Raw genomic sequence first — 13,371 nt, 5'->3', positions numbered from 1 at the left:
CAATGGAGAAACTGAGGCACGGAAAGTCAGTTCAGTATATCATAGAGCCAACTTTCATGAAGAAACTTTGGCCCAGGAACAAGATTATTTTGCCCAAAGCCACATAGCACAGAGTGACTCGGGTCCCTGCAAGCCAATCTGCTCCTCATTTCACTCCACCCCAAGAAGAATGAGCTTGGAATGGGATGGGCTCAGGCAGCTTGATGGTCATCCTAGCAGGGAAGTGTCTCCCGTCACTGTCTCCGCCATGTGTTTGTGAACCAAGCTCTTTCAGCACACCTGACGCTGCAAAAAGCACTTAATCACTATCTCATCTGATCCTAACAGAATTGTCCCCACTTTACAGATGAGAAACTGAGGTCCAGAGAGGGCAGGTGACTCACTCTGTTTCTTGCTGCTGGTGGGGCCCATCTGCCTGACACCAAAGCCTGAATCTCTCATGCTGCCCCAAATAAGAGCTAAACTTTAATCCAGGCCCCCAGTGGGACAAGAGGCAGCTCTGTGGTCCTTAGGGTTCTTAAGATGAAGCCCACTGCCTGAAAAACTACTTCAGGGGCCTAGGTGGGGGCAGCAATGGCCAGGGTCCCTCTGTAAGTGGGAAGACTGAGCAATGCCCTGGTCCACATCCCTACCTTTGTATGCCTGAAAAAACTAAGGCAGGTCCAGGGCCCTCTCACTGCACTGGGAGGCTGGGAGCAGGCTGGTCAGACACACACAGGGCCACTCTGTGGCATTCAGAGAGCATGTTTATTTACAAAGCGCTTTACAAACATCAGCTTATGCCTCCCCACAGCCCCCTGCGAGGTAGGTCAGTAGTCATATCTACAGTTTACAGATGGGGAAACTGAGGCACAGAATGGGGTATGGCCTGCCCCATTTTAAAGAGACCTTCCCACCCACCCATCCAAATATAACAAAATAAAGAAAAACGCAGTGACCCTCCATCCCAAAACGGAGTTTCCTCTGAACTCTAGGTGCTGCGACCAGTCCTGCTCTATCCATGCCCCTCCCCATGGGCAGGCTGACCAGGGACCTTCACCCCAGGGACCGCTGTTCAGCCTTGCAGAATGTCACTATCCCAAGCTGAGCAGGCAGGCCAGCAAAGCCTGAGGGTTAGAGGAAGAGAAGGCTGAAGCAACTTCACTCTGTAGATACAGGGTCTGGAGTCTTGTGGGGAAGGCAGATCCTGGTTCAGGAAAGCTCAAAGCACACGAAGAAGTGGAGTGGGGAAGGAAGGTGAGCAGAATATCCCTAGGGCTGCAGGGGGCCGTGGGGTGGAGGAGAGTGCCACAGTTTCTCTGGGGAGGACAGTCACTGTGCCCCACTGGCAATTCAGGCAGATCCTAGCTTCCCTAGGACTCTCAGGGGCTGGGCCAGGTGAATCTTAGATGCTGACCCCATAGCACTCCCTACCTGTGTGTAGGGCGAGCCAAGTATGTAGAAGCCTTGGACACTCTGCATGGCCTCCCTCATCACTGTCAAAGGCTGGGATGGAGTCAAGGGGCTTGGGCTGGGTGCCCCAGAGTTGGCTGTCCCAAGCCCGTCGATCCACCAAGCAGTGCCAGACCTATCAGCCTGGCACTATCAGGCCTATCGGCCTATCAGGCCTGCAGGTCCCTATAAAGGTGGGGCTGGGCTGCAGTCTTGCCAAACTCTTCCTGGCCCACAATCTACCCCTGTGATGGTGAAAGGCCCTGCCCAAAGTGGAAGGGGACACCAAGACAGCCCAGCATCCACTCTAGTGCTTTCCCCATCAGGGGCTGCAGTTGGGCAGAGTTGGAGGCACAGATCTTCCTCGCCAGTCTGGGATGGTGGGCCTGGCCCTGAGTGTGCAGTGGGTGCCCAAGGCCAGAGGTTCCGCTATCTTGACTCCAGCCCTTCCAGGTACTCCAGGGCCACGTCATAGCAAAAGTGGTACTGATCCTGGGGAGAAGGAGAGAAGGAATCATGACCCTGACATCTCCCTAGTACATGATGTTGGGAAGGGGAGAGACAGGGGAAGTGTGAGCTCTGGCTGCCCCTTAGGAGAAAAGAGGGTTAATGGAGGTAGTGTTTTGACGGCATAAGTCTAGAACCAAAGCCCAGTAGTGGGGACCAGACAGGGAAAAGTTAAGTGCTGAGGAACCTGGCCAGGCATGGACTGAGAAGGTGGAAGTGGCCGGGCACAAGGACATGGCCCCTCACCATGGTCTCCACCATATTGGGCTTGTAGTTCCGAAGCGTTTTGGCAGCAAAGAAAACATCCACCAGGCTGTGGCAACGGATCATCTCCAAGACTGTAGCGCAGGCACAGAAGGTACCGCTCCGTCCGCCCCCATTCCTGAAGAAGAAAGAGATTCAAAAGATTTGGGCTAAGGCTTGGGAGCCAGAGGTAGGGGGGCGGGGAACCAAAAGAAAGGAGGGACGGAGTTAGGGACCAAGAGTCTGGAGGTAAACGGTGAGGCTGGGAAACCGAGAAGGGAGGGGCAGAAGGCCAGAGTGAAGGAGTGGGGCTAACAAACGGAGAGGGTGGGGCCAGAAAGCCTGGAAGTGAGTGGCTGAGCTGGGGAACAGAGAGGGAGGGGCCAGAAAGCCTGGAAGTGAGTGGCTGAGCTGGGGAACAGAGAGGGAGGGGCCAGAGAGCCCAGAGGGGAGGGGCGGGGCTGGGGAACAGAGAGGGAGGGGCCTGAGAACCCAGAGGTGAGGGGCGGGGTTGGGGAACAGAGAGGGAGGGGCCTGAGAACCCAGAGGTGAGGGGCGGGGCTGGGGAACAGAGAGGGTGGGGCCTGAGAACCCAGAGGTGAGGGGCGGGGCTGGGGAACAGAGAGGGTGGGGCCTGAGAACCCAGAGGTGAGGGGCGGGGCTGGGGAACAGAGAGGGAGGGGCCAGAGAGCCCAGAGGGGAGGGGCAGGGCTGGGGAACAGAGAGGGAGGGGCCTGAGAACCCAGAGGGGAGGGGCGGGGTTGGGGAACAGAGAGGGAGGGGCCTGAGAACCCAGAGGTGAGGGGCGGGGCTGGGGACAGAGTGCCTGGAGGTGGGGCTGGAGAAGGGAAAAGGAAGGGGCAGAAAGCCCAGAGGTGGGCTCAAGACCAGAAGTTTATGGAGGATCAGAGGCTAAGGTAGACATCTGATGCCTTCTGGCATTTCAGAAGATACACCGTCAAGGAGAAACAGATGAGATTCTGAGAGAAAAGCCAGACACTTCAAAAGAAAGACACTGAGAGACAAAGATAGCGACAGAGAAGGGCAGCCGAGCAGCAAGCACATATCCAAAGAGCAACATGGGAAATGAACACCAAGAAGACTAGTCACCACCAGGCAGCGCACACACAGCACGCACACCCCAAGTCGGACCTGCAGCCTCCCACACAGGGAGTCTGCCAACCCTTAGCGTCTCTCCCTCTGCTCTGAGACTCCCCACATGTGGGGGTGCCTCTTGGGGATGAGAGGATGACTAGGCCTCAGCCCTCTTCTAAGGTTGTCTCTCCCACTAGAACCAAAAGCCCTGGGGGCCGAGCCTACACTGACTCAGCTCTCTATTCCAGTTTCTAGTATGCCCAGCCTGGCCTGGGAAGGCCCAGTGAATGCTGAAAGCATGAAAAAGTGGGGAGCAAAGGAGTGATTGCACCCACACATGAATATGTGAATTTATGAAGACAGCATACATATGAATATATGAATGAGTGAATGAAAAAAAAAAGGGTGTGTGTGCATGCACCAACAAAAGACTGAAATTCCACTGGCATAAAAAGTATGCTGCAATCTCATGGGGTAAAAAGTTCTAACAAAGGACTCTCTTTAATTAAATTGGCAATGTCGAACATCACACAGAGGGTGTTGAGAGTACCCTGGAAACTGGGTTTACCCAGAGAAGGTAGGGCCAGCATGGTAGCTGGTTGGGATGAGTCCAGGCCATGGCCATCTGAGAGTCCAGGCATGGACTGGAAATGTGGAAGTGGCCGGGCACAGGGACATGGGGTTTTAGTGCCAGTCTTGAGGCCCTCTCCCAGATTGGACCTCAGCCCCTAGCTCCCCAATCCCAATCCCTCACCCACCCTCTGGTCTACCAGGCACTCACAGGCAGTGCACAATAGTGCGCCCATCCCCGTTCTCTGCCTGCCACTTGTCCACCTCAGTCAGCAGGTGTAGGAAGGCCTTCTTGGAGTCGGGTGTGTCCCGGTATGCAGACCAGCGCAGGAACTGAAAGTGCCTCACCAGCAGGTGCCCCTCCTGCAGCTGGGGTCATGAGCACCAGGGTTAGGGGCCTCATGACCTCAAGAGAGTCATTTATTTTCCTGGGCCACATCCCGGGGCTCTCCAGACCACTCACCCGAGAGATGTTCTGCACCCGAAAGACTCGGGCCACCAAGTCTTCATCTGCTGTGCCTGACACAAACTCCACCTCCATGAGGCCATATTGCTGCCGGCCTGGCTCCGGCCAGTACTGCAGGCAGGGCTGGGTGCATGGGCATGGAGGGAGGTGAGCTGAGTAGAGCCCAGCAGCGCTCATCCCATAGCCACACCCACACCCAAGGCTCCATACCCACCCTGTGGCTCCCACATACTCTGGCCCATCTACTCACTCCATACTCACCTTTAGCATTCCCCACTTGCCACCACTCACCCCTCAGACTGCAGTGCACACCTGCCCCAGAATCTTCTACACTGACATGTTCAGATCAGCCAAAATAAACCCTTCACAGGCAGTGCGCTGATGCCCACTACCACGCCACTACACCTTAACACACTCACACACCCCAGTAAGAGGCTGCCTTCTTCCAGGGATCGGCCCAGATCACCCTCACCCACAAAAGAGCTTCCCCCAGCCTTCTCTCTCACTGCCTCTGTCCTTTAATACCAGCTCACAGAGGTGGGGTATCCTTGATGCTGCAACACAACTCAGCCCCCCCACTGCCCCCAGGATCCCTCCACAGCCCCCCCACTGCCCCAGGATCCCTCCACAGAGCCAGCATCCTGAGTAAACTCCCTCCAAAGATACAGACTTGAGACAGTGGAGGGACACAGAAGGGGCAGCATCCCAATACACACACACAAACACGCATGCGCGCACACGCGGGACTGCCACACCACCTGGAGCCTTAGCTTCTAGTCTCAGCTCTGCTTAGAGCCCACCAAAGGCTCTTCCTTTCTCTGGGCCCCAGTTTCTCCATCTATAAAATGGCCCTTAAGCTCCTGCCAAATGACACCCTGCTCCATCTGCTTCCCTCTCTCACCACAGCCATGAGGAGAGGACACACCTGCTTATTGCTGGGGGTCCTAGCAACTCCTTGCATTCAGAACTTTACACATGGATCACTCTTCCCCCACCTCTTCACCCAGTTAATCCTACCCTTTCCACATATCTCAGCTGAAACACTGCCTCTTCCAGGCAGCCCTCCCTGATACGTTTACCCCCCCACCCCGGCTTTCCTGCGTCCCTGTGCCTGCTCCATGATAGCCCTTTTCTCTGTGTGCTATCACTATCAGCCTTTATACCTGCTTCCCCCCATACTATGAGATGTAGGATGGGCTATGTCTTCTGTCTCTCTAGGCCCACTGCAGGGCATGGCAGGGAGGAATCCAAGGGAAAAGTTGGCTGAATGAATGAACTAATCAATGACCAGAGAATGATGTCTATGTGAACCTCCCTCTGGGCCCTTCTCCTGCACCTTAGCAATGGTAGGTTCTTGCTACAGTTGGGAGTCACTCCAGACCCCCACCCAGGGGCTGAAGCCCATCTGTAGTCCTGGGTCATTTTCACCAAGTATTTGAGTCGTAAAGGAAGCCTTCTCCAGACATCCATTAAGATGCTCATTTCACAGCAAATCTTCCTGCCCTCTGGGCCCAACATAGAGCTGGGGTAGCAAGGAGACCAGAGATCAGGGGATATGGTCACATAAGGCTGAAAGGCTAGGCACTGCATTTCTCAGAAGCTCCAGCCTTGAGAGCTCCAAAAGGAAATGGGGGGGTTGGGGGACTATCCCCAGCCTGAGGCCACCAAGCCAGTGTCTGGCCCAACCTCAGAAGTGTCACCCCATCTTCTTGGTCCCTGCCTTGTCCTGAGTGCCTTCTGTGTGCCAAGCACAGCACAGTGCTAAGAGGCATATGCTTATCCCACATGGTCCCCACAATCACCCACTAACAGGCCCTGTGATATCCCTAATTTTACTGAGAAGGAAACTGAAGCTCAAAGAGGTAAATTAACTCACCTTAGAGCAAACAGAAAGAGAAGGCTTGAATTTTACTGTACCTAGAAGGCCCCCCATGATAGGCAGTTTAGTTGAGAAACTGAAATAGCAGAAGCTCTGGAAGGAGGGAGCCTTGGGTGAGGAGAACAGCTCTGCCACTCCATAGCTACGTGACCTCAGAGAAGGCACTTCAACAATTTGGGTTTTAATTTTCTCACCCGAAGCCTTTAGTCCAAGGTCACTGCAGATTGCCAACAAGACCATATGTGCAAAGCAGAGCCCCTGGCTTACAATCAAGAGTAGCTAGCTTTCTCCAGTCTGACACCCTCATTTTACAGATAATGGAAACTCAGATTCCAGGAGGGAGTGTGACTCGCCTAAGGTCATGCAAATAGGTGGCAGAGCTGAGACCTGACTCTTGACTTTGGGGACCATGCCCTTGAACATATGGAAGCCCTGGGCAGCAGACAGCCAGGCGGCCTGGCCAGCAGGGCCCTCACCCAGGCAGAGTTGGACTGGTTCAGCTGGTTGAGCATGACGATGGAGGTGCAGCCATAGTCATAGACCAGCCTCCAGAAGTCAGGCGTGGTGCTCTGCAGTGGGTGCAGGGTCACGATGAAGGCCGCACTCCGAGTGTAGCTCTGCAGAGAAACCAAGATTCAGCAAGGCCCTGTTCACAGCCTGTGATGTGGGCCAAGCCTCCACCCCTGTCTTCCTGAGCTGGACAGTGGTGTCCCACAGGACCAGGCTGGATCCAATGGCCCATTTCAGATATTGGCTGGCTTACTGAGGACTAAGTTGACAGGGTGAGCCCCAGGCCTCTAGTGCCCAAGCCCATGGACCCTGGGAACTAACCAGCAAAAGGTTCCCAAATGTACAGTAAGGGGAGCCTGGGCGTGGCAGGCAGAAGCTGGGCCCACCTGCTACCTGCCTCAGGATCTCTGCATGTGCTCTTCTGCTGCCTGGACCATACTTCCCAAATGTCTGCATGGCTCTCTCCTTTACTTCTGGTCTTTACTTAGTTGACATCTCCTTATAGAGGCTTTCCCTTCCCACCTCAGCAAAGATAGCCACACATATACCCCAAATCCACGTTAAACGCTTCTGCTTAGTTGCTTTTTGTAGAGATTTCCAGAGTGTGACATTCCATTATATATTTATTTATTGATTGTTCCACTCTATCTACCAAATTTGAAGTTCAGGAGAGCAGAGATTTGGGGGTATTCCCTGTGCCTAGCACACTGTAGGAGCTCAATAAATATTTAGAATATATACATCTCTATGCCCCTTTCAACTCCATGGTTGTTTAGGGCCCCAAACACCAGCTCCTCCAGGCAGTGGAAGGCACTGACTCTGCTCCCTGCTCCTGACTTTGTCCTGCCGGTTGAGCTGGCACCTGGCCTTCTCCCCCTCGGAGCTGTAACCACAGGCTTCCATGATGACCTGCCTCATCCCACCCTGTGCCAGATCTCCATTCCTCTCCACAGCTTTTCCCCTCCAAACCCCTTCCCCAACCCCTCATCATCCTGACCTACAGGCTGACCCAGGCTCCCAGGACCCTGACCCTTATGTGGCTTCTTCTGGCTCTGACCCTGACTAAACTTTGACCTGCCCTTGATAATACTGTAAGGGGCAATCCAGAGAGAAACAAGGGCCTCCCTCCCAATCCACCAGCTGCCTCTCCCCAGGCCTCTCTGAAGCCTCACAGATCAGCAGCTCCTCAGGGCCAGGCCCAGCCAGACTCCAAAATTCAGCCCTGGGTGCAGGACAGGGCTCCCTGCAGATGATCACCCCAAACAGACCCCACATTCAGGACCCCCTGAGAATCAGGGTCTCCTGGCTCCTGAACCACCAGGACCCACAGGGGTCACAGGCATCGAGGACCCCAGGAGGGGCATGGTTGTTGCAGTTTTTCCACCTAACAGACCCATTCCCACCAGGGCCAGTGAGCCCCAGCGCAGAGGCTCAGGACCCTAGAGGGTCTCTAGCCACCCCATCCCCCATGTGCAGATCGGCTCAGTGAGGCCAAGGAGGGGACCAGGAGGGAAGTCACAGGTTCCTAGGTTTAGCTCAATAGTCTTCCCAGTACCCCATGCCACCTGTCCAGGACCCCTGACCCTCAGCAGACCAGGTGTCCACAGGTAAGCACATGGGCACACACATGCGCACACACACTCTCCATCCACCAGGCTGAGTGAAGATGACTGACGGGCCCCTCTCATCAGCAGCTGAGCTGCTCCTCCCCTCAGCTCAGCTCCCACCAGGGAGCCCTCTGGGAAGCAAGAGTGCGAAGCTCTTCCTATTCAGAGAAACCCCACTGTCCCATGCATTGCTCTGCCAAAGGGCTCTTGGCCAGGAACCAGGCCACAGAAAGCCCATCTCCCTGTGCCCTGCAGTGGGAGAATCTCCCTTCTCTGCATTTCTCATTTCCGCATGAAAGGACATCCAGTAGGGACACCCGGCCTTGGCCCACCCTGAGTTCATTCTTCCCATGGCTGAGGGTGCTCAACTCTGCTCCTCCCTCTCTCTTTTGGGCCAGCCTGCCCTCAGAAGGTATATACTCTATCTGCCCTTGTCCCTGCCACACATAAAGGCTTGTTTCTCATGGGGAGGGGTGGCCTGCAGGTATACAGCTGCACCCCAGAGGGCAAGTTCACCTAACACACTGAGACAACAGCAGCCTACTTGGCCACTTATCTAAAGCTCCACCCTCTGGGCCAGTGCAGTGGCTCATGCTATAATCCTAGCACTCTGGGAGGCCAAGGGGGGTGGATTGCTTGAGCTCATGTGTTCAAGATGAGCCTGAGCCAGAGCAAGACCCCGTCTCTAAAAACAGCTGAGACCCTGTCTCTAAAAATAGCCAGGTATTGGGGCAGGTACCTGTAGTCCCTCCTACTCGGGAGGCTGAGGCAAAAGAATCACTTGGCCCAGGAGTTTGAGGTTGCTGTGAGCTATGATGCCACAGCACCCTACCAAGGATGACAAATAAATAAATAAATAAAGCACCCTCCTGTTTTATCTACAACATTTTCATTTCCACCTGCCTATTCTGGCTCCAGCATGGAGGAGGAATGGTCTTATTCATCAGGCCCTAATGCACCAGGACCCACCTCCTGCTCTGCTTGTCACACCCAGCAAAGGAGGCAGAGACCCCTCCTGAGCCCTCAGACTATAGCCAAGCTGGGGCCAGGGGGAAAGTCACCCTCTCAGGCCAGGTTCTGGAGATTTTCCAGCTCAAGCTCCTCAATACAAGCTCCCCTGGCTCCAGACATCAGGTCCAAAGTCCTAACCCCAAACCCCCGAGGGATCCCCAGCCAAAAAGTCCCCTGATTCACTCAACCGACCTCAGGCTCTGCTGGGCCTGATCCTGGCGACAGCCCTGCCTGAACTCCACAACTCAGACCCCCATGCAGGCTGAAAGTAACACCTAACAGGGGAGCACTGGCTTGAACACCATGAATGGAAGATTGCTGAAGTAGGAGAGTCACCTCATGGGACCGTACCCCAGAATGAGCAGAGGGTGCCCCCCACCTGAGCCCTCAGTTCTGCTCCTTTGGCCCCTGGACCCTCCCAGATGCTGCCAGGAGGGGAAGTCTTCCAGCCCACCCCATCTCCCAGCTCTCACATCAGTTAGAGCTGCGTTGATGTAGTTGTTGGGGTCCCCATCCGTGGAAATGAGGAACGGCAGGCAGCGGTCAGGAGGCAGGACATCCATGCTGCGGTTCTTGTCACGGTTCCGGGGCAGCAGGGCGATGCTGCACTCCTCCACGTCCAGTGGCGGTGTGACTGAGTTCAGCGTCTACAGGAAGTAGGAGTGAGGGTGAAGAATCACACCCAGGAAAGAGGACAGGCTGTGCTATGAACCCCACTTTATGGATGGAGAAACTGAGATCCAGAGATAAAGGAGAGAGGGCAGGGACCCAGGCTCCCTGTTGCTAGGCCACTTTGGCCCCGGCCAAAGCTCTGGAGACTACAGACTGCTTTCTTACCACCTGTGTAAACTTAGACAATCTACTGTATCTCTTAGCCTCAGTTTCTTCAACTGTAAAATGGGAAAGTAATATGCCTGCTCCATAGGGCTGCTTGGAGGATAAAATGGAACAATGACAAACACCAAGCTCAGCCCGGCACACGCAGGGCACATTGAGGATCGTTACTAGCTTGGCAATGCTTTCATTGATACAAGCTCTAAAACCCCATGCCCACCACAAAGCAGACTCCAGGGACCTGGCAGAGGTGGTCACCTTCCTTGGTCACAGCCTGTCTGAACAGAATAGAAGTCCTGAGCATCTGGCACTAAATCAAGCCAGGGCCTCTGGGGCATCTCCTCCACCCCCATGCCTGACAACCTGGTGCCTCCAGGTTTCCAGGGTCTCAGTGTATCTTGTTCTTGGGATCCCTCGGGGGAACCTAAGTCTCATGATACCCAAAGCCCGACCCCCCTCCTCCAGGAATCACTGGCGGCATCTCCTGTGGCATCACCTTGTGCCAGCTCTGGAGCACCAGGCACTCAGCATATGCCATCCACTAAGCACCTGTAGGAACCCTAGAGTGAAAAGACTGTCTCAGGTCTCTGCCTGGCCAGTGACAGACCAGGCCTTGCAGGCATGCAACCAAAGCCAGAGCCATGAGCGAGCTCCCGCTGGCCCCAGTGACTGCTTCAGGGATGGGCAAGTGAGAGCCTAGTCTAGGACTTGCTGGGGCTGTTGGGAATGGCAAGTCTCCTTTTCCAGAGTCTCCCGACAGTAGAGATAATGTGAGCCTGGCACTGCTGGGGGCCAAGTGCAGGTCTGAGAATGAAGCCAAAAATAGGAAAGCAGAACCAAAAGCGGAGACAGACCAAGTGTTGGCATCATCACTGGAGCCCCTGGATCCAGCCACAACTGAAGCTGTAACTTCCTCAGACTTTTCAGTTATAAGAGCTGGATTTTTAATCATTCACAACCAAAAGAGTTGAATACAAACAGTGCAAAGGAGATAGGAACTATTTTTCTTCTCTGAGTAACAAAACTAAAGCTTAGAGAGGTAGTGACTTATTCAAAGATGCTCACAGCTCTTAACTAGGTAAGCTAGGATTTGAACCCAGGTTTATCTGACTTCAAAGCCTATGCTTTTAACCACTTGAATACACCATCTCCTCTACTGTCTCAAAGTCCTTCCTTGTAGCCCAACCCCATCCCTCCAACTGTGGTCTCCGTCTGGTCCCTCCTGCTGGGTCCTCAATGACTCCTACAGTGCTGAGGACCTCACAACACACACCCCACACCTATACACACGCTCATTCCCCACCTGGAACTCTTCCCGCAGCTGGGAGGAATTACTCTGAGGATCAATGCGGATCATCTCCTTGTAGGTGGCCCTAAACTCACTCACAGGGATGGTAGTCTCCCCACACAGGCAGGCCTCCAGGATTGCATCATGAATGAAGATGTACTGCTCCTGGAATAGGAGATAAGAATACAAGAATAAGGAGAGGACTAGAAGCTGCAGAGCTGCTCAAGGTCAAGGTAAGGTACTCTGGGATGGAGTCCAACCATGTACCACCATGGACATGCTCACTCATCTCCTATTTTGTCCCTGTGAGAGGCTCTGAGAGGTGAGGGGACAGCCCAAGGTCACATGTCCAGTGAGGATGCAAACCCAGGAATGTCTTGACTAAAAAACCCATTGTTGTTGACCTCCCCCAACAAAACACAGTGGAGCTGAGTTTGGGAAGACCCTAAGAGGCTGGCAGCCAAGTTTAGGAAGGACCCTAGGGAAGGGAAGAGCGCTTGGACACACTCCACCAGCACTGCACTCCTTCCTGAGCGACTCCTGTCCTAGAGAGACTGGTGGGGACAGGGCCAGGTCCCTGCACCTCAGTCTGGATCATGTTGACACGCCGGGAGCAGAGGGTCTTCACGCAGTTGTAAATGTCCACGACGCCCTCACACTCTGCCATGTCCAGCATCACATCCAGGACAATGTAGCATCCTGTGCGGCCAGTGCCCGCGCTGGGGAAAAAGCAGCCCCAGGCCACGTCAGAGGGAGCCTGGGACTAAGAAGAGGAGAGGAGGACTGGCTGTATCTATACCACAAAGGGGATGGGGATCCAGAGATGACCTCCCCTCCCCCAGCAAGAAACAGCCGGGGATCAGGTGGCTGGATAGAGGAGTCTCATGAAGTGTGACAGGACAGAGCTGGGATGGAGAAGAGGGATGGTGAGGGCAGGGAGTTTGCAGAGACGAAGCCTCTTAGTAACTTGGGCTAGGGGAGAGGGACATCCAGGAATATCCTTTCCTCCTGGGTATCACCAGATCTCCTGCACATCCATCAAAACTCTACACACTCCTACCCATTCACATTCTCACTGGAGCATTTCTAACACTTCTGGGCACATGTCATTCTTTGGAGCTCCCAGAGCAATTTGGGAAGGCTTTTATTAAAACACTCTTCTGCCACATGGCCACTGCAGATGTGGCTGTCCCACACTTAGTACTTGTGCACTTTGCTTTAAGTGTATTATGTATCAAGAAAGTTAGATTAATATTCAGTAAGACGGTATCTTACAGGGGCCTAAAGAAATCAAAGAAAAGCTGGTACGGGTGGCAGCGCAGGGAGGAGTCTGCCATGTGGCATTTGGGGAGCTGGTAAAAATCCAATGGAAGAGTCCAGACAGGACACTTTGGACTTGCCAAAGCCACAGAACTGACGGTTAGGGTCTAGGGCTGTGGAGTGGGGAAGACAGGATTCTGGGCCCCCATTTAAGAGGCCAGAGAAAGATGTGCAGCCAGGGAGGAAGCAGAGCAGACAACGGAAGGGCAGCTGGGGTCACAGGAGCCACTCAGGGTCTGCTAAGGGTGTGAAGGCCAAGGAGCGAGCAAGGCCCACTGAGTTTGGCAAAGAAGTGAAGGCTTCCCAGCCCTGGGCCAAAGGCAACAAACACCTGTTCAGTGGATGCAGGCCAAACTCGGATGTGCCTGGTACCTCGCCAACCCCTAAACCGCCTCCCTCCTTATCTCCAGTACCTCCCAGCACCTGGGTCAAGGGGCTTCACGGGTCTTAGGGGGCACATGAAGGTGCCAACCTCAGAGTCGAAGAACAAAGGGTCTTTCCAGGGTCATTCCTTCTGGTCCTCTGCCTCTGGGCAGGATAAGCCCAGGCCTGGGCCCTCCTATAAACCCAGAACCAATGCCCCCTGAGCCCAACTCCCCACTGGCCCTCT

At 54.4% G+C, this 13,371-nt stretch overlaps 1 protein-coding gene across 7 annotated transcripts in view; it reads right to left on the bottom strand.

The window, feature by feature from the left end:
* Nucleotides 1-728: 728 nt before the first annotated feature.
* PTPRU (protein tyrosine phosphatase receptor type U) overlaps nucleotides 729-13,371 on the bottom strand; it is an 86,953-nt gene continuing 74,310 nt past the window's right edge. For all 7 annotated transcript variants that reach the window (XM_053576589.1, XM_053576590.1, XM_053576591.1 and 4 more), the window contains 8 exons: nucleotides 12,025-12,160; nucleotides 11,457-11,606; nucleotides 9,793-9,966; nucleotides 6,668-6,808; nucleotides 4,310-4,435; nucleotides 4,058-4,215; nucleotides 2,185-2,320; nucleotides 729-1,923 (listed from right to left, as the gene is read on the bottom strand). In XM_053576589.1, coding sequence (XP_053432564.1) covers nucleotides 1,861-1,923; nucleotides 2,185-2,320; nucleotides 4,058-4,215; nucleotides 4,310-4,435; nucleotides 6,668-6,808; nucleotides 9,793-9,966; nucleotides 11,457-11,606; nucleotides 12,025-12,160 — 1,084 coding nt within the window. In that variant the 3' untranslated portion in view covers nucleotides 729-1,860. The remainder of the gene's footprint in view (nucleotides 1,924-2,184; nucleotides 2,321-4,057; nucleotides 4,216-4,309; nucleotides 4,436-6,667; nucleotides 6,809-9,792; nucleotides 9,967-11,456; nucleotides 11,607-12,024; nucleotides 12,161-13,371) is intronic.

Source organism: Nycticebus coucang, chromosome 22, assembly GCF_027406575.1.
Source record: "Nycticebus coucang isolate mNycCou1 chromosome 22, mNycCou1.pri, whole genome shotgun sequence".
Lineage (NCBI taxonomy): Eukaryota > Metazoa > Chordata > Mammalia > Primates > Lorisidae > Nycticebus > Nycticebus coucang.
This window is presented reverse-complemented; position numbering and strand designations above follow the sequence as displayed.